The sequence below is a fragment of the Chlamydotis macqueenii genome, chromosome 9, assembly GCF_036417535.1.
Source record: "Chlamydotis macqueenii isolate bChlMac1 chromosome 9, bChlMac1.mat, whole genome shotgun sequence".
Lineage (NCBI taxonomy): Eukaryota > Metazoa > Chordata > Aves > Otidiformes > Otididae > Chlamydotis > Chlamydotis macqueenii.
Window position 1 is genome coordinate 10,374,892 of NC_141564.1, and position 21,039 is coordinate 10,395,930.

Sequence of the window (21,039 nt, forward strand, 5' to 3'; positions counted from 1 at the left end):
GAACTTGGGCTAAAATTAAGTGGTTTTTGTTGTTGTTGAGTTTCACTTAATTTTGACCCAACTGTTTTCCTTATTCTGATACGTGGGAGAAATGGGGTTGATCCAGCAGGGTGGGAGAAGGGAGGCAGAGGGGCCAGAGATTTTTAGCTTAGTGTTTGTGGGGCTGCAGTGTAGGAAACCACTAGGTTTGTTCTCTCAGCAAGACTACGGAGAAGTACTGTGTATAATGGAGTTAACTGACAGTGCTTGAGATGTTTATTCATAATCCTAATGGTATAGGAAAATGCAAGAGCACAGGCCCTACATTCTGCCTCACGTGTTCTTCTAAACCCCCTTCCCGTAAACCTACCACAGAAACACTTTGAACTGTGCTTTTACAGTAGCTGATCAATTTCTGATGAGTTATGTATTGCTTCCTCCTGGATTGCATCTGACTTGTATCCTAAATGAAACTAGCGTTTGTGTCCTAAGTCAAACAGCGTCACAGGACATTTGGGGTGTCTGTCTTCTGAAGCAGTTGTTCAGCATCATGTATCAGAAGATACAGAATTCCTTTTCTTTCTCTGGTCAGCAGATTTTCTAGTGGTGAATGCTGTTTTTCATTTTCAGGTTGGGACTCTGGTCACCTGGCTTTACATTCTCATGTCTTCCATTTGTCTTTGTCTTGCAGGTTTGCTGTGATGGCCTGCTGTTGGGCCCTAGATCCTGAAGAAAGACCCAAGTTTCAGCAGCTGGTGCAATGTCTAACTGAATTTCATGCAGCATTGGGAGCCTACGTCTGAAACTGCAGAAGAAGATTCAATTCACTGACTGGGAGAAGGCATGGTGTACATCTGCAGCTCCGTGCATCACTCAGACTCACACACGTGATGTGTATAAAGCAACACCAAAGGGAGAAAGCACTTCTTCCAAAACACTGTGCCTTAGAATGCTTTAGTAGTCTGAAGTTTTTTGTAAGACCTCTTGATGTTGAATATTTTCTAGATATCACTTTTGCAAAGTTAAAACAAGACCTTTTTATTTGCCATCAGGATTTTTAAAGTGTAGTGATAGTGAACGAGATTTGGATGGACTTTGCACTCTTACAACAGACACGTGATTTTTTTTTTTTTTGAAGGGTATATGGAACTGGTAGAAAAGTGAGGATAGGGGAAAATAATGCAAAAGCCACACTACAGAAAATTTTCCCTGCTTTTTAAAAATGTTGAAACTGAATCTTTCTGACCAGCTCTAGTGTTTGTACTTGTATGTATCTGGAATAGCTTTTTAGTATCAACTACTACTATTTTGAGACAACAGCACATTGTGGTTGGATCCACAAGCGGCATCTTACTTTTTTTAACCCATTCACAAATGTTTTTTTGAAAAAGCTGGTCTTCAGGATACAATATCCCCTTTTTAAAGCAGTAAGTCATTATGTAAAAGTGATTCCAGTTTACCTCATACAGAGAGTAGTCAAGGTGGGGTCAAAATGGTGCCCCTCCTTGCACATGAAAGGCTGATGTGATTTTTAAGATGGGTTTATGTGCTAAATAGAGGCCTTCAGAGAAGCGCCAAAGCAGCCCTTGTGTGGGAGTCTTTCACCTCAGGCTTCTGATTGCAGTTTCTCTTGTTCAAAAAGGTACTGGTTGTTTTCTATGGGCTTTTATGGCCTGAAATGGGCTTAAATATATAAATATATATTTGTAAAGACACTTGCAGAGTAAAGAATGTTTTTCTATTACATTTAATGTGAAAGCTTGGTCCCTCACACTGCCCTGTGTATTGAATGTGCAGGCTGATGGTTATCATTGGGCTGGAGTTGGTATGATACGCTGGAGGGAAGGGATGCCATCTAGAGGGACTTTGACAGGCTGGAGATGTGGGCCCGTGCAGACCTCATGAAGTTCAGCCAGGCCAAATGCATGTGAGTCGTGGCAATCCCAGGCACAAATACAGGCTGGGTGGAGAATGGATTGTCAGCAGTCCTAAGGAGAAGGACTTGGGGGTGCTGGTGGATGAGAAGCTCGACATGAGCCAGCAATGTGCACTTGCAGCCCAGAAAGCCAGCCGCATCCTGAGCTGCATCAAACGCAGCGTGGCCAGCAGGTCGAGGGAGGTGATTCTCTGCTCTCGAGACCCCCACCTGCAGTACTGTGTTCAGCTCTGGAGCCCCCAACGCAAGAAAGATGTGGACCTGTTGGAGCAGCTCCAGAGGAGGCCAGGAAGATGATCAGAGCGCTGGAACCTCTCCTGTGAGGACAGGCTGAGAGAGTTGGGGCTGTTCAGCCTGGAGAAGAGAAGGCTCTGGAGAGACCTCATTGTGACTTTTCAATACTTAAAGGGGGGCTTATAGGAAAGATGGGGACAAACTCTTTATCAGGGCCTGTTGTGACAGGACAAGGGGTAATGGTTTTAAACTAGAAGGAGGTAGGTTTAGATTAGATGTAACGAAGAAACTTTTTACAGTGAGATGGTGGATGCCCCATCCCTGGAAACATTCCAGGCCAGGTTGGATGGGGCTCTGAGCAACCTGATCTGGTTGGAGATGTCCCTGCTCCTCGCAGCGGGGTTGGACTGGATGGGCTTTATAGGTCCCTTCCAAGCCAAACCATTCTGTGATTTTTAGAATAACTTCCAGTTCTGCAAATGAACTGATTTAATCCCCTACATGGCGGCACCATGAGGCAGGTTGCGCTTTAGCACAATGTGAAACATGAAAAATTGCCTTTTGTCTCATACCATCTTCAGAGTAAAGTACCCGTAACCTCGAGTGTTTGTACATGGTTGGGATCCTTGCCCTCACAGGCTCTGTAGCTATAGTGGCATTTTAGGAGGCTCTGGTCTGCAAGTGCGAGCACCTGGATTTGGCTGTGTTGTGTGGCTGGATTTGACTGTCATGCAGATGTGCAGCTTTTGTTTTTTCCAGAGTTCTGAACCTTGCTGAAGGAAACGAATAATTTTTAATTAGTAGGTCATGAGGCAGAACTGTGTGCAGTGTGTTCTCAGTCTCACAGGCTGCCCCTCTGCATTGCTGAGCTAAAATGGAGTGTCCCTCAAAATGCAGGAGCTTTCCTATCTGTACTTGGGTGTTAGTTACCTGTGGCTAGTGAACTGAGTCTTGCTTTATCCTAGAAGGAAATTTTCCTACGGGCTCCAGTTTGGGCTGCGTTTGCTTGAATTAATTAAAACTGGTTTAGTTTCATTGGCTTTGGAGTCACTGAGTTTGTCGGGGATAGCAGTAAGGCTTTGGTTGTGTGGACTTCTCTGGTCTCTTTCCTTTCTGACCCAGGAAGACTTGTTTACAATGAGTTGCTTGTTAAAGTTGTCAGTGGCAGAGTTATTTGTCTCCAGATGTGTGTTGTGATGGGATCTACAGAGGTTATAGCTGTAAGATGTACTTGAGGTGAAAGGATGAAAATGGTACGCGTCTAGTACGTACTTCACAGGGTAGCATACGCCTCAGTGCATGTGCTTTCGTGGTCACATGCAAGATGTGTATCTTGCAAGATCTGTTCACATCTGATAGGTATCTGAAGTTGACATCTAGCCGCTGTGGCCTTAAGATGGGTTAGGGATGAACTGCACTTCAAGCTGCTTTGCTCGGTCAGCACAAGCTGTGGGAATGGTAAACTACGTCAGCTTTTCCTCTGGCAGGCTTTCTTATCTACTCCTGGTTGAGTGTGCGGACCAGTAGAGACTGAGAACTGGTTTAATGTGGTGGTAAGGCATAGGTACAACTATCAGTTTTGGAAGTTCTACTTTTAATTTAAACATACTTCACCTACAGTGGTTAAAGCTAAGATAGGTGTTTTGCCTTGCAGGAATTTATTGTACCTAAGATTGCAAATAGCTTTCATGCTGGCATTTTTCTTCACTGCTGCATGTGACACATCTTAGCTCCGTGGCCTTTTAGGAAAGCTCTTGAGGAGCAGGTCGCTTGGGTAGAAGATTGACAATGCAGACTTTCTGGAAAGAGAATATTATTGGTGGCTTCTACTCTTAAAGTACACATAAAAGTCCCAGCGTTTGGATTGATCAATACCTGTTACCTGAATAAAAATATACACTCTCTTACCAGAGTCCGGTATGGCACCATGTTTGATGCTGGAGAGGCATCAAGAGCATGTTCATGATAGTCCTCAGGCTTACATGCTCCAGTGGCAGGCTAGGATGGAGGTGTAGTTTGTGTGAATGGAAGAAGAGTGGCTGTTTTGGCCATATTAAACATACCAGATAGTCTTCCTTAAATATCTTTTCCACGTGTCTGATGTTGAGCAGGAGGTAACAGGGTCTGGGAGAGGGGTACAATCTGTGGACTTGACATATAGAGAAGATGTCTTGTATGTGGGAGAGCCAGGAGATAAGAGCTGAAGGAGAAAGAAACAGCTGAGAAAGCCCTAATCACATTTCTGGGAAAAATAGCAGAGTGGCAGCGGACCAGTCCTCTCCACTCCCAACCCTCCGGAGCATGATAGCTTGTTGCTGTGGGGTCTGTAAAATAATGCTACTGGAGGCTCAGCCAGAGCCATGTCGGTTGGAGTGCTGATGTTGAAACTGTATGGGAGGTGGGGTGGAAAGGGCTGGGGAAGCAGCTGTCGGTAGCTCTCGTGCTGGCTTAGAGACAAAAATGAGCAAACTGTGTGGGATGAGAGTGGGTTTTCGAAATTAGAGTGCTCCTGTATTAAGGAAAAGCCGAAGGAGAGGCTTAGTAGAGCAGTAAAGGAAACAGTGAGAGATGGAGCATGGCTGATAGGTAAGTCAAGGAGGTAAAAGAACAGAAAGCTGTGACTTTCAACTAACTATTTGCTCTGGAAAGACGCGTGTGTGTTGTGCTCTAAACTACATGCATGGAAAGTCAGTTGGTGCTTTTCAGAAGAAAGTGGAAATATTGCTGAGACTGTGGAATTTGTGTAAGGGTATTGAGTTTCGAGTATTTTTGTGGTAGCTGATGGATATGAATAATTTTGAAGAAAAGGAGGATTAAAAAAAAAAAAAGGAAAAAAACATTCTCCATGAAGAGTGGTATGAGGGTATGAGTGCATCATTCTCATACATGAGTACATTCCTCGAAGGTAAATCTGCGTACTTGGGGCCAGGTGTAAATTTTACCAGCTTCTGCAGTTCAGTCCCAAAGACTCATGGTGTCGTCTCCAAAGTGCTTACCTTTGAAAGCAGCCAAATACACAGGTGACATACAAATACAAACAGCAGCGTTAAAAAACCTCACCTGACACGAATGAAAGTGAAGGTGCATGAAGGGTGCTCGTGCAAGCCTCGCTGTCACGCTCTGGGAAGCGACCCTTGATGTGTTTTCTAGCTAACACATGGTGTATTTTTTCAACATGGCATGTGACTTGTAGTGTAAATGATCTGTGACCCAGGGATTGTGCGTGTTCAGGGCTGTGTTAACTCAGCTTGAGAAATCTCTGTCAGGTGAACTCTTGGTGTCAGCGGATTGTTATTGCAGGATGCGAGGTGAGTCCAGCCATAGCACAGGAGTTCTAGTGAGAAGCCATTGGAAGAAATAAAAGAAATCTGATTAAAATAAGAAAAAAGGCAGCCTGCCCCCTGAGGCTAGCAGCCTGCTGAGAACTGACTGATGAGTGAGACTTGAGGTAAATAGCTTACCAGAGCCACAGAGTGCCCGATAAGGAGCCAGTCTGGCAGCTGAAATCTGCAGTGCTGCTGCTGGAGGAGTGAGGGTTTTGGGCCCTTGCACATCCAGGTCCTTACGCCCAGATTAGGACATTCCTGCAGCCATTCATGGGCTCCGTGTGGTGACGCTCTTGGCAACTGCTGCTTCCTCCCTGGTAAGGATGTGGAGAGCATATCTTCTACCTGGGCTGCCAATGTCAGGCTGAAATGGCACTACAGGGAGGGAATGTTTTGGGGGTGGAGGGAAGATGCTTTTTTTTCTGATGGCTCATCTCCTTCCTGTAAGGAGTGGATCTTGCCTGTCCTGACCTCTAACTGTATCTTGCCTTGGAGCAACTTCTCATGTGTAGTGCTGCTAAGCACTTGCTAAATATTGCACGTTTGATAAAAAGAAGAGGCTTGTATTACCATGCAGCAGCTCTGAAGCAGAAGGCAAGGTTTGGTTGTAAGATTCAGTGTTTTGGGGGGGTCAGTTATTGGCCTGACTGGGGCTGAGTATACTAGCATTAGGACTCAGGAGAGCTTGGTACGTGTTCTTACGTGCTGGCTTATTCTGGTGTCCTGCACCCCCAGCGGAATGCTCCTTTGATTGCCCTGTCTCACATTTGAGCCATCTGCTGTTGCGCTTCCCTTGGTTGGAAAAGGCAGTACCGTTCATTCCATCTCCTTCCTTTCATGGCACAGAAACTGTTCCCAGTCGCACAAACAACCGAGCCTGGCTCGTTAACTCCCAGAGCAGCTCTCCCTCCAAGTCTGATGCTCCAGATAGCAGGTTCCCTTTCCAGGGCTGCATGGCAGCTGAAGCAGTCAGACATGTCAGCTTTATAAAAGCTTCAAATCAAAACATTTTTCCACTAAGAAACCCAAGAAATATGCAAAGTTAAACAAAATAACTACCCTAAGTGTATTTCTGATTCAGCTGTTGGCTTCTGTGCATTCCTAGGGTGGGACAGGCTGGATGCATCAAATAACCCCATCTCCTCTCGCTCCCTCCTGCCCTCCAGCCTCTTCAGCTCAGTCTCACCTGTACGCTCAGCTTCCACCTTGTTTTCTCCTGCTCATACGACATGCACTTCGTTTCAGTTTATTCTAGCTGGTTTTACTCAGTCAGTTTTAGATCAGCCTCTCCTGTTGTGTTACCATCCCCTGAGCTTTTGACCTGGCAAGCTGGACTATCTGGAAGTAACGCTCCAGGATCCAAGAACTCTTCCTGTGCCTTGCATCCATGTGGATTCAAAACACTTTGCAAGCAACCAGAAACCACTGGCTGCAAGCAATCCCCCAGTCTGAGAAATTTGGCTTGTTAGTGAGACAGGATTGATCTTGTTGAAACTAGTTTGTAAGAGAAGGACCTCTGTGGAGCAGATTGTTTCATCCTGCACACGACAATGAAAATGGCCTGAACCTGTGTCCTGATGTATGTGGACACCGATGTCCAGAGATGCACCGCAGCAGAGGTGGGGATGGGGAGCCACCATATCTATCATTTGGCATGATGGAAGCTGCTTGGTCTGCAGCCATGTGCCCTGTATCCCATCCTGTCCTCTAGCAGGAGAGCTTGCTTCTGATGGAATCCTTCTTGCTTGCAGACACAAGAATGACTCCCCTTCCTCCTCAGATACCCTTTTCAGACTGTGGTGAAAGCCCCCTTGTATTTTTGTAGCTCCTTGGCACACAAGTCAGGGGCTGCCTCTGATCTGACGGGCTGAGAGCTCCAAGAAGCATGGCATGCAGCTTGTGCAGGAGGGATCTTCAGCAGCGTCTGGCCACTCAGGGATCATCTCCTGGAGCTGTCCAACACCTCCAGAAGAAGCATTTTTCAGTATTGTAGTTTTTCTTTAAACCGAGTTTTGTGCAGGTCCCAGGTTTGTTTGCTCAACAGAAGCTGATCACTGAAGGTGAGGGCTAGGGATGAGGGTTAGGGGAGGTGGCTCCAATATCTTTGTGATCCTTCAGCCTCTGGAATAGACACGGAGAAGGCTGGAAGCTGAAGCCGCGGATGCTGAGTGTATTTCTGCTACGAAGCTAGGGGGAAAGCAAGTAGGAATATCTTCTGGGTGTGTTTGAGATGTGATAGCCTGTGCAGAATGCAAATCAAGTGCTGTAGCTAAGGCGTAAAAGCTGTCTTCAAGCTTACCCAGTCCTAGAGGTTCTGCTTAACTCTCCTCAGCCACCTGCCTAGACCCTCTGTGCCCCACACCTCTGTCCAGGCAGCCTTGGTCCAACGCTGCCGTGAGCACTTGTTGGTTCCTCCAGCCCCTTTGCCTGCAGAGAAGGCTGTCCCTCAGCAGTGGCCTTCCCCTCACCGAAACAGAGCTGAGCTGGTGAGACTTCAAATAAAACTGACCTCCAAGGTTTGGTTTTGAGCTCATTGAGAGAAGCCCACAGATAGGGAAGGCGCTGTGCTAGGAATGATTCATGCTTTAGGAGGAAAAATAAACTAATTGTCTGTCCTCAGTGATGCAAATGGGACAGACATTGGCAACGCCTCCCTAGGAAATGCTGAAGAACAGACCGAATAATTGTGTGTGATTGAAACGGGGCTTGAAGGAATAGGGAAGTGGACTGATGAAACTTGTCTTTGCACAAACGTCAGGAGTCTTAGGAGTAAGCCTGGAGGTGGGGAGACAGCATGCTGGCTTCGAATGAGAGTATTGATACGGTGGGGATGAGAGAGGTGTGGAGAAGGATGATACCTGAGCTGTGAGATAGCCAAATACCAGGTGAGGACAGGGACGTTGGCCTGCCAGGAGGCTTCAGACTTTTGTGTTGGGTAAATGCCGTGCTTGGACTTTCTCTTTTTGATGCATGAGCAGCTCTTCTCATGCAGCCTGCTGGACAGGACACCCCTCAGAGAGAAACCAGTTCAGCTTCGTCCTGGACGATGCTGGGACCAGCTGTAAAATTGCTGGAGAGCTGCTTGGTACCAGTGACCAGACTATTACCTCTGCAGTCCTCGCTGGTGCAGTAAGTGCAAGAGAGCAAAGGGGCAGGTGGGGGGCAAAAAAAAAAATCCCACAACCAAAAAACCCCAAACTAAATCAGCATTTGGAAAAGGGGAACTGTATAACAAAAGCAGTTTAAGCAAAAAAGATGACCCTGTCAGAAGGGTAACGTGTTCTGAGGTCCTGCTTGCAAGACTTCGTTTCTGGTTTGAACGCTCTCCAGACGGCTAAAATCCAAGCTCTAAATGCCCTCTTTCAGCTGTCAAACAGATAGAAGCCCATAGGAGATATTCCTGAAGTTTAGAGGCAGATCACGCTGCTGCGTGCCGTGGGGCGGTGGTGTGCCGTGGCGTTCAGGCCGCGGCAGTGCGGAGGGAGGGAAGAGCGTGGGCGGAGGTCACTGAGGAGCAGCAGAGCCCGTTGCCCTGGACCAGGAGCATCTGCAGCCGGGAGGGACGGGCAGGAGAGTGCAGCACGGCTCAGGTGAGCAGCAGCCTTTTTTTTTGCCCTTCTTGTAAAGCTGGCTTTGTTTGTGTGTTCCATCATGTTCAGACTGGTGATGTCTGCTTCGTGAGGCCAAAGGGAGGGTTTCAGGCAGATTAAACAGTGTTAGTTTTACTTTCACTTGCTTTAAAACTCCAGTTCTCTTTGAAGAGGAGGATTGTGAGAAGGAACAATATGCCAGCAGCTGATGGACAAGCTGTTCCCTGTGTTGCAATATTTGGGCTCCCAAGAAGCAGCAACCACTAAGGGCAAGGTTGTGTAAAAATGATTTTTTTTTTTTTTAATTTTACGTAATAAGAGGAAAGAAAAATGCATGGCTGAGGCTGCCTTGCTGAAGGATTTACAGGAGCAGGGAGGAATGGTGGGATAGCAATGCAGCCTGGGCCACACAGCCGAAATCTGAGGGCAGAGCTGACACAGCAAAACGTATCAGCAATGAATTTGCTGCTCAGGGAGGGGGCACAGCAGAAATATCCATGCCTGCTATAGGCAAAAGGGCGGGGGGGGGGGGGGGGAATCAGCTAACCTGTGATTTAGAGACCTAGATTCATTTAGCTGCTCTGCTCCACACTTCTCCTGCCACAGGAAATAGCTTGCTCAGACTCTTGAGACCTTGGTGCCTTGGGCGCTGCTGGTAGCTGCTGTTCTTAGGGGCCAAGTCAAACTTCAGGCTACTTCAGGTCGGCCACCTTTCCTTCTGCGGTGTTCTTCTGAATGGGGCTGTCTCAGCCCTATCTGCAGAGACTGTTCCCAGCTTTGTTTTGGCAGTGTTGGGATACGACAAGGAATGTGGGTTCTGGGAAAAGCTGTGAATTCCACCTCTGCTCAGCATTTGGGGAAAACAATATTATTGTACATCGGAGCCAATTAGGGGTTTCGGCAGGGAGTTCTTGTGCCTCAGGGAATCTGTAGTGATGCGTGCCTGACTCCTCTGTGCTGATGCAGCTTGGGATGATGGTGGCTGCTAGCCAGCCTCTCGCTGCGGTTCCAACTTTGCAGAACATCTGACTGCCCTCGCAACTCAAGACCTGGCTTTTCGGCTGCGATCTCTGAAGACTCTCAGCCAGAAAGGCGTACTTGGGAGCAATGGGAATACTTCTTCCTGGAAACAAGAGGACTTCCCTGGGTCAGAACAAACTGCCCTCATGTTCACGTGACATCTTCAGAAGTGTGTGCACTTAGGGTAGGACCATGTCTGTAGCTGACTTCTCCGTCCAGTTGTGACAGTGGCCCCCTCAGTGTGACACACAGACCTGCAGAAGAGATGCTCAGTGCTGTATCTTCTGCATGGATTTGGATTTTAATTCAGTGATGGTGCTGGTGGGTCTGCGTATTTTCCACCCTCCCAGTGGGAGTTATGCCAGTTCATCTTTTCAGGTGCTTTGATGCTTTCTCTGGAATATCTTCCTTTTATTGTTTGACTTTAGTGAGCAAATTGTATCAACCCTCCCAGGATATGTGAGGAAAAAGGGTGAGAATTTTTTGGGGGGATCTCAAGGCTAAAAAGTCACCTTTCCACTCTGACCTCTTACAGTTTCAGTATTTGTCTTGGGCAAATGTTGAAGTTACGGCTGTTGTTCTGCTCCTTGTATTAACTTAACTTACCAGATACAATCTCATTCCCTTATACATTAAAAATTACTGCCCAAGTTAAAGATTTCAGAACAGCCATACTGGGGGAGGTCAAGGGTTCTGATCTCCCCAGCCATGGTCAAAGTAGATGCATGGAGAGGAGGAAGAGCAGGACAGGCTTGCGCAATGTGTCCTTTTGAGTCTCTTGCAGCCTGCAGCCCTTTCCAGAGTGGATGATTTTCCAAACAAATGATGCTTCTGCCTACTAAGACAGGAATTTCTCTTGTCCAGTCTTCCCATGAAACCCAGTGGGTGTTTAACATCCCCAGCGTCCCGCAGCAAGGAGCTCTGCAGATCAGCTGTTGAGGAACCGTCTGGTTTGTTTGGTTTTGTTCTTTTTTTTTTTTTTTTTTTGCTCCGAACCTGCCTCCTCATCTCTTTTGATGCCCTGGGGCAGCTGTATTGGAGGAGGCTGTGAACACAGTCCCTTCTTGAGTGAGAAGAGCTCTGGATATCCCCTGTACGTCACCCGTTTCACAAGGACCAGGGGGCCATAAATGTGCACACGGTTCCTGGTGTGACTAAACTGGATTTACCTAGCAGTGTAACAAAACTTTGTTTGTTTTCTTAATTTTTTTTCTGATCCTTTCTGCAGAACACCTCACACTCGTCTAACTGCTAAGGAACAAGCTGACATTTTTGTGGAGCATTGGAAGTACACTAAGTCTTCAGGGATCGCTTAGAATGCTGTTTCTAACACCTGGTTGCAAAGCTGCATTAGGATTCCCCTTCTTCCTTGTGTAACACTCGTGTAATGAGAAGTGCGTCTCATCATGAACAATTATCTACACTGGAAAGCTTAAGTATGACTCCCAAACAAGTTTTAAAAACAAAACAAAAACACTTTTAACAATAATAATAATAGAAAGCTTAACGACCTTGGTTGTACATGCAGAGCTCTAGGTTTTGCTGCAAGAAGGGACTTGCGGCTATTGTCTCTGAGCATCCAGAAACACGTAACTCTTTCAAAGCTCCTTTGTTCCTTTGGATAGCGAGAGCCATTCTGGGTGTGTTTCTCTAATCTTGAAATCTATGAGCTTTAAGGAAAAAAATTAAGTTGATTAAACCACTTTTACATGTATTCTTATGTGGTGCTGGTGAGTGTGGTACTAGACTACATGGCTGGCTACAGAACCCCTGATTTCTGTCCTTCGGTAGTGATCACTGATGCTACAGAAATCTTTTTACTGTTATCCCCTCCCTACATCTCTGCTTGATTTGACCCGGAGCAGTTTGAAACTCCGGTGTTTAGCCTTTAGTGGATTAATACCCTGTTTCTCCGTGTGTCTGTTCAATAGACGCTGAATCCCAGGGGGGAAATTTGGAGCCATAGGAAGGAGATTTGCGTGGGAGAGTGCATTAAGCAGTTGTCCCTCCCACGAATATATTCCTTTTTGCAAGTCGCTGATGAGATGCCACATAATCGCAGGAAGTGCTGCCACTTCTTTTTTATCATGCTCCTGTGTCCTGGCAAAGTTCATCTGACATTAATTGGCGTCAGGCTTGCGTTTTCCTCCAGTTCCCAGGAGGAGAAACTGTTCCTCCCCTTGCTCTGCTGACATCAGTGAAGACGTGTCTCCAGCTGACCTGGGTGCAACCACCTGAGCCTTGGACCCCCATAGCTTAGCAATGGTGTGGAGCAGCTGTACAGCTTGTTCTCTGCCTGGTGCAGACCCCAGGCTCCTCAGTTGTGCCACCCAAAGGTCCATGGCTGCACCACACCCATAGCTGATAGCATTTCTGCAAACTTGCTTTCTTAAACAACCCGAGGCCTGTAGTCCTGTCCTTGGGTGAACGTCTTGTCAAGGTACTACAGCAAGTTTCTAGGCCTGAAGAACCAAAATCTGGAAAGCAAATAGGGGAGACATCTTAATTTCACCCTGGCATAAAAAGCCTTTAATTCGTTTTTTTTTCCATTTTGGAGGAAGTGTTTGCAGTCACGAGTGCAGTGATACCGGTAACACGTAAATCCTTTAGCGTTGCCCCGATTGCCCGGGCAGTGCTAGCACAGGACATCACGAAATTGTCACTGCTCTGTGTTTGACTGCAAAAATACTGTGATCTTGTGATACCATTTGGTGGAGGAAATAATTTTAAGTGTTGATTAATTGCTCTCTTTTTTTTTTTTTTTTGGTCTTGAACATTTGAATTTCCCGCTCTCCAGTTTTCATTCTTTCCCCATACCAAACGCTTGCTCAGGCCACCACTCTGTGTCCGTCTGTCGTTGCAAAACCCCGCAGCCTTTCCAGGAGCTGCAAATGCAACTCAAAAGCCACAGGAAGCAAATCTGTCTTGCCTGCAGCAGACGCTGGTTGTCCTCAGGGGTTGTGTGCCCTGGGAGGGAGGTGGCTTGTCCTGGGGCTCTCCTCTCAGAGGATTTCTGCTGTCGGGACATGCATGGAGCTGCTTTGAGTTCCTCCTTTGGGAAATCTACTCCTAGGATGCTTCAGGCTTGGTGTGCTGCTACCAGCAGCGAGGGGCAAGCTGAGAACATGCTATGGGAAAGGTCACCATCACTGTGCCTTGTAGAGCAAAGCCCTTGTTGCCCAGCTGTGTCCGGGGCTGTGGGCAGGTCATGCTCCAAGTGGTCCCTAAAGGTAAATGAGGGGAAAGAGGCTGGACAGGGTTCCCCTTTCTCCCACCCCACCATGAAAGCGCATTGCCCAGCAAAAGGCACAGCAAGAAGGTGGCATACACGGTCCCCACACGTGAATCCTGCTGGGCTGATGGGAGGTGGTGTACAGCTGATGGGAGGTGGTCTCCCCGTCCCTGTGAATCCTCTGCAAGGTTTGGCTGTGGGCATCCCACCCACCCTGGGACTTGCTTCATCAGGGTTCTTCAGGGTAAGTTATTTTGTAATTGAGCCATGCAAAGCTGTCAAATGACTTGTGAACACTTTTTGCTTGTGTGTGGGAACTCTATTTCCTCCCCAAGGATATCCAAAATCTTCTCAGTCCTTTGGCTGCCCTTTGGGTTGGGAGCAGGGGTTGCCCAAGTCCTTGTACCTTATGTTTCCCCGAGGCCGTGCACTTTTGCCCAGCTGGCCTACATCCTGGTCCTGCTGCAGATGGTTTAGTGCCACCAAAGGCATGCAAAATTGCTTAACGTCTTCAAAACGTGCTTCCCCTTTGCAGTTTCTGCCAAGCAGCCGTCCCTTTGGGTGCCAGCCCTGCAAAGCCTCGCTACCTTGCTTGTTTAAACAAAGGCAGGTGGCTAATGCGGTCGGTGAAGGAAGTGCTGGCAATGCTTGGAGGTCAGCCTAAGGAAAATAAAGGGAAGGGAGCTGTAATCTTTATGGTAAGGGTCTCTGGAAACAGAACAGTTTGCTCACCGCTCTGAAACTTGGGCAGGTCCTGGAGAGAGGTCAGGGCAGGTGGCGCATCTCCAGCGACCCACGGGGCAGTTCCCTCACACCCCGAGGATGGTGCCACGTGCCCTGGCCAAACAAAGCCCTGGTTATGTGGCAGCATCTGAGATAAATGAGCAGGAGGGCAATGTGGTGACAACAGGGCTTGCAGGCTGAAGGCACCCAATTTCTATGCTCCTGCTGTCAGGTCCTTGACCATCTTGTACATCTCCTTACGGCAGGCTGACAGCTGGGTGCAGTCCCCTACGCTGCGAACACAACCTGAGAAACCTCTGCGAGGGAGGAGAGAATGGTGGGACAGTCTGCAAGGAGCCAGCAGGGCAGTCCCTGCTCTGCAAGGAGCATGGGAGATGCTGTGCCCTCCCAGCACCTCTCCAAGCTGCCCCACGCTCGCCTGCCATGCAGAGAGGTCATCAGCTTTCTTTCTGGCAGAGAGATGTGCCCGCCCAGCAGCACTGAGGACAGTCAGATTTGGGCTAGCGAGAGTTGGTGGATGTCAGCTGCATTGCCCGTGCGGGCCCAAGGGACCTCCCTGATGCGTCACGGCAGCGTGACCTTGTGGAGGTAGGAACCATCGAGATGTGTACCACATGTCATGCTCTCCTGGCGTCCCTGTGGGAGGGAGATGGGGCTTGCAGGAGCGGGGTGGTTTCACTCCGTGCTCAGGGGTGAGGGAGAGGTGCGCAACATCCTTCCTATTAAATTGTTTGGCGACAGTTTCGTTTATTTGCTGACGGAGATAAGCCTAGCGTGAGCTCACTGGTGTGGAGACCTTGCTGTGCACGTGGGGTTTTTACAGCTACGCAGAGGACATCAGTCTGTTGCACAACTCCTGAGTGAATGAAAACAAACTGTATTCCTTCCTCTTTCCTTTATCGATGTCTATACCATTTAGTGGAAAGGCTGATTTATTTTATTTTTTTTTTTTTAGGACAAGGGCAGTTTTACCACAGACTTTCAGTTAAGCTTTCTCCTGGAAAGCCGTGTCCTTGGAAGAGGAGGAGTGCCCGGCGAAGGCTTGGACTCTGTACAGGTGCTTCAGAGGAGGTGGCGGTGGTATGTATTGATCAGGGCTGAAATAGGTCCATCTCCTGGGGTCAGCAGGAAAACTTCAGCCTAGAAGATGGTGGAGAACTTGGATGAGCACAAAACACCTGTAGATCTAGTTTTTTTTAAAGATGGCAAACCCAGTGGGGAACACGAGGGAAGCGTGGCGTTGGACCTGAGAGAAATTCAGATAGCACCGAGGCGACGTGGAGAGGGCTGGGGAGCAGCAAATGCCCAACCCGAGTGCCACGGCGCCAGGGTTTGGGTGGCTGTCTGCCACCTGTCTGCGCCGCGCCCCGGGACGGAGCCTGGTGTTTACTGAAGCACTGTGTCAGGATGGGTCATCTGGTCCCTCCCTGTGCCATCTCTGTACAGGGAGGGTCTCCAGCCAGGGAGCTGTGTGGGCATGAAAAGACCTGTCTCAGCAGCAGTGGTGGTCTCCTGGGGTGCTGAGGACCTTGTGATGATCCAAAGCCCAGACAGGAGGGCAGAGCTGGGCTTTGCATGGTGGCTCTGCAGGCACAGCAGATGGGTTGGCATGTTTACTGCATCTTTCTTTTGGAAAAAAACCTTGCCCTGGGCTTTTGGTAGCAGTTGCTGCTCTCCCCTGCATTAGAGGTGTCAAGGCACCTTTTTTTTTTTGCTGTTACCTATCTATTAGTTGGCCCCTACTTATGGCCCTTTTGATTTTTCTCACTTGTGGCCAATGCTGGCAGCTGCACATCTTGCCATGCTGCTGGTGGTAGTGTCCTTATTGTGCATCTCATTGGTGGTCATCTGCTTTTGGTGGATCAGCTCTGACACAGTAACATCGGTGGGACTGAGGCCCTGGGAGAGGGCCAGCGCTGCACCAAGCAGTTAAAGAAGCTATAGGGTTGAATATGGATACTTCCAGTTGGTTGTCTCAGCAAAGCCCTCAGGACATTTCTGGCACAGATTGGAAATATCTTGACTGAGAAGCACAGGACAAAAAAACCATGATGTCAAACCTGCTATCTTAGTGATCTGCAGAGCACTCTTGTTGGCGCCCTTTCTGCAGGGAGGGTGGTGACTGCCGCAGTGGGGGAGCAGACCTGGCAGAGGTTTGGCCACCTGCCTACGCACACTGCGATGCTGCAGGCCACTGCGCGTGGAGGTGACAAAGGCAGCCGGACCTGTTGGTGCACACTGAGCCTGATGTGGCTGGGGCGCAGCAGAGCTCCTTGCAAGGCCACCCATGTGCAAGTCACTCCAGCACCATCTCCACTGACACTCACAAAGTGTGATTCCTGATGGGGGGTCTGCCAGGATGGGTGGCAGAGGGAAAATACAGTGGTCTTGTGTTGTTGGGTTTTGTTTTGTTGTTTTTTTTTTTTTCTTCTTGGTGGGGATGTGAAGCATTTAAGGTGTCTCACCAGCCAAGGGCAGATACTCCAGGAAGATGGGCGAGATGCGGTCGTGGTTGTCTGGACTTTGGGTTGCTTGTTCCATCGGAGCCTTTCTGGTCAGACCTTTCTCCTTGAGTGGTTGCCTTCAGCACAGCCCCTAATAACACGAGTTGTGCTGGATGCCCTTGGTTAATGAAAATAGAACAATGACCTCAAGGGTTTTCCTTTGAGAGCATCTTGAGGGAGAACAAATGGGAAGGACTTCAGCAGGCCATCTGCTCCCCTCCCATCCGGCTGTGCTGGGCCAGGCCCTGTGATAAGGTTGGTTGAAGGGCAAAGCGTGCCAAGAGGTTTGGCTTGAAGGGCGTGAGAAGGTGCAGCATGCACGGTAGGGGCCTCTTGAATCCCACCAGACCAGGGACTGGTCTTGAAGAGCAAAAGTCAATGGAGTTCATAAGAAATTGCTGTCCCTCCCAGCCTGCTGCCCCTGGAGCAGCTTCTGCCCTGGGCACCTTTGTCTTTTGCTCTTGGTGGATCTCCTGAAGCCTGCCATGGCTGGGCTGTAGGGCAGGGACTCCAGCAAACATGTCCAGTTTGGATTGGGCCTGACCTCTCCGTACCTGTCGTGGTCCCTGGAGCTGGGGAAGGCAAACGTGGGGGAGGGATGCATCCCCCGAGACCTACAGATCACCTGAACCAGCTCGTGGAGAGCAGTGAGCCACTGACTGGTGTCTCCTCCAAGCTGTGTGCCTCATTAAACCCTGAGGTGTGAGGGCACCGTGGTGTTCAGAGCTGCTTCTTGAAGGGCATGTCCTCCTTCCTATGAGCTCGGGGTCTTCGGGGCAGGATGTTCTGGGTTTGGTCCAGCTGAGCTGCTATGGACTCTGCCCTACCACCCTCCCCTCCTCCTCCTTGGGGAAACGTGCATCAGCCTGCGTCACTCTGCGATGTCACCGTCCTTAGTGGCAGGATCTCATCAAAGGGTGTTCGTGTGGGTAGCGTGAGTTACGGGAGCCCTGCCCAGCGCAAGCAGGGAGCCACGGCGGGCTGGCTGTCCTGCTGCTGCCAGGGGTCTGGGGGTTCAGAGTCTGGAGCACAGGGAGGGGACAGGACCTGGAGGCTGGCTGTTCCTGTCCATGGGCATGCTGTGCTTGTCCCCAGGCAGTGATGTGTGCCTCACCTGGGTGAGCCAGGTGCTTTCCTTGTGCGTCTGGTGAGACACAGCTCGTCAGCGGCAGGAGCGGGAGCGGGCACTCCTGTGCTGCAGACACACCGAGCTGGGAGATCTTCCCAGGAAGCAGGGCATGAGCCCAGCAGGGTTTGTAGTTCATGCTGGAACTGTCAAATCGTTGTGTGTTCATATCTCTGGGCGTTGAAGGTTGTATTTCTTTAACCTCAGGTGCCCTCCTGGGTTTGCTTGTTTGGTTAGGAGTTCAGGTTGGGAGGAAGGCCGGTGCTCTGCTCTTTGGTTTGGGTTCAGCTTTGGTTACAGGGCTGTTTCTCCTGTCCTCTGTCCAGCTACTGAGGACTCCCAGCTCCAGCCCCAGCCAGGTCCAGGCCAAGCCCAGCCTGGGAGCCAAGTGGTGACAAGTTACCATAGGCAGCTCGGGGTGACCTCTGTGTTTGCAGTTCTCCTGCCTTTGTTTTGGCAAAAGACAGAACCCAGCAGCCCTGCTGGCAGTGGGGCACCTTGTGCCAGCAGCGGGAACGTGAGGGTTAGCGTGCAAAGCCAGGACCATGGGATGGTTGAGTGTGACGACTAGGAGCAACTCCCATCCCATGTTCAAGGCTCCAGCTGCTCCCCAAAGCTGGTGCCAGCCTGGCTGTGTCCCGTGCCCAGGCTCTTGCTGTGGATCGGGACCGCCTGTCCTGCAGACATCCGTCTGCCCCAGGAGAAGCTCTGGTCCAGACCCCGAGGGCTGAACCTCTTGAGGTCTGGGTGGAGCGAGGACTTGGCTTGGGCTGAACCGCATCTCTGCAAGAGGCAGCATGTCATCGCCTCTGTCCCTGCGCTGGCCAGAACAGGGAGGGATCGTGCCCCAGGCCTGTTCCTGGCACTGCACGTCTCTTGGCATGCAGGCTAACCTTCCACGTGGGCTGGAGCCACGAGCAGCCAGCGCCAGGGCTCTGCTGCTTCCCAGCCCCATGCAGGCAGGGATGCCCTCGCCCCGGGGGGTCCCGCTCGATGTGCGCAGGGGGACCGCCAAGCCCCGTCGGCTGCCTGGGCATGACTTGGCCCCCACTGGGGATCAGGTTAGGTCTTGTGTCCAGGTGCAGGCGGCCGGGTTGATGCAATGTGCCTGTTCCTGCTCGGCGGGGAATGTTGCTCACCTGCCCGAGGAAGCGCACGCGCTTGCACGGCTTGGTGCTGCCTGCCAAGCCTTAATCTCCATTGTTTGACAGCTGGCGCTCTGCTGACGTCAATCCCATGGCTCAGGGGGCTTTTTGGGGAGGAATGGGCAAGTCTCCACATACGTGTGCTTGCAGGCTTAGCAGAAAAACATCGTGCTGAAACCGCGGAGGGAGAGTGGGGAGAAGAAGAAGAAAGGACGAGGGGGGCGCAGCTCCAAGGGACGCCGCTCCTTCACGGCATGGCCCAGCCCCAGGAGCTGCTGGCTGACTCAGACCCAGGTCTGCCTGGTCGGGCAGCATCCCCGATGGGGAGAAAAATGCCACCTTACACATCCAGCTTGCTGGGAAGTGCTGCTCAGCGTCCCTCCCCTGCCCGTGCTGAGGGTCTGTATGTGCCCCATGAGTGTCCCACCTCCCTTTGATCCCTCTCCTCTCTCCTCCAGCCAGCTGAGACCACTGACATTGGCTGCTGGATGTTGTCTCTACTGCTGGGTGGCTGCTGCTCTCTTCTCATTCTCGTCTCAAGGCCTAGAGTAGAGGTGTGGTTCTGTCCCTTCCTTTATTATATATAATTAACAAAGCTATTCAGCCCTGTCCAGATTGCACCAGCGCTAAACATCACTGTCCTACCTCACAGAACCATTTCAGGATGCTCCCTGGAAGCTGTGCCCAGGTCGCTTTTGGCATTGGCCAACTTACGCGCAGCTCTGCTGCTTTTCTCCCAGAGAGTAAGCTCTGGAGATTATGGGAGCAACACCCTGGGTCTCCTGTGGACTGATCCCTCCTCCGCTCATCAGCAGATGTAAAGGGTGATCCACACTGCACTCACTGCTCCAGGGAAAGCTGAGCATCCATTGTTGCTGGTTGCATGAATGGTCCAGGTCCAGCTCCTATGTGCGGTCTTACAAAGCCTCGCTTAGCCTTGGAGCCTGGAAAGGACTCTCAGGGGAGTCCTGGCATGGAGACCACAGCTTCCAGGCTGAACTTCTGCTTCCACTTGTGACCTTAACGCCACATCCTGATGGCAATTGTTCTCCGAGCTGGAAATCCTGTCTGCTCTGCCCCAGGACTTGTGCTCCCAAGCAGCTTGATGTCTTTGGTCAATGCAGTCAACCCTTCCCGCAAGGGAAATTACTCTTGCCCGGCTGCTCAGCGGCAGCCACCTCTCTGGCACAAGCTGCTCCGCTCTCTGGGCTTGGCTGATCAGCAGGACTAGCTTTAATGTCCTTAAATATTTTTCATTTAAAAAAAAAAAAATAGCAAACCGGGGAGTGAGGAGACAAAAGAGGAGGAAGCCAGGAGTTACCGAAAGTAGCTTTGAAAGGACATTTTTTTTCTTTCTTAGCTTAGAAAGCAACTTGGTGGAAACTGTCCTGAAGCTCAACTTGGATCATACCTGGGAACTGGAAACCCTTAAAGCCATTTCAGGTCATGCAGAGAGCTGAAAGCCCAGGGCCAGGAGGGTCAAAGGACTCTGTACATCTGCTGCTTTGACTTCTCAAACTGAGTTGTTTTCCTCTCTTTTGCCCCCAACTCCTGGATAGTGTGAAAACATGTAAGTAGCCATCAGAGCAAATTACTTAATGTCTTGACTTAGGTTACCTTTTTGTTATGTTTGCACCACTGGCGTTGGTTTGTGTTCCTTCCTGACGACATATTTTTGAGGCCTTAGAAACTGAAAGTTGGATGATATCCACCAGGCAAGAGTTTTAGCAAAGCATTTGAGTTTTCAGATCTCCGGGGAAATATATTGACTATTTCTTGGTCCACAGGAGGAGAAATAACAGAGATTGCGTGAGTTTTTCTGGAGAAAGCTGGATTCCTCGGTGCAATTAGTCAAATACTGTGATTCAGCCTTCCTCCAACAAATGAGGCATCCAGAAGTATGCAGGGAGTTTCTTTTGCCTGAAATTCTGGTCCAGAGCGTCCACTTGGGTTGTATAACTAAAATTTTTCTTTGTAGACATAAAAATCGCACTTGATCACCAAAACAACCCCTTTCATCACTTTACCTAAAACAGGGAGAGATTAAGAAAAATAGCTTGCCAGTTCATAGCCCTAAGAAAGACAGCACAAGCCCACAGCATCCTCTTGTGTGTCACGTTATCTTCTTGCCTGACCCATGAGCATCATCTGGCACCCCAGGGGTCAGTGGCAAAACCAGTATTTTAGAATCATAGAATCACAG

At 49.6% G+C, this 21,039-nt stretch overlaps 1 protein-coding gene across 2 annotated transcripts in view; it reads left to right on the plus strand.

Annotated features, from left to right (window-relative positions):
• RYK (receptor like tyrosine kinase) overlaps nt 1–1,725 on the plus strand; it is a 60,897-nt gene extending 59,172 nt beyond the window's left edge. For both annotated transcript variants that reach the window (XM_086754952.1, XM_086754953.1), the window contains exon 15: nt 671–1,725. In XM_086754952.1, coding sequence (XP_086611078.1) covers nt 671–782 — 112 coding nt within the window. In that variant the 3' untranslated portion in view covers nt 783–1,725. The remainder of the gene's footprint in view (nt 1–670) is intronic.
• The last annotated feature ends 19,314 nt before the right edge of the window (nt 1,726–21,039 follow it).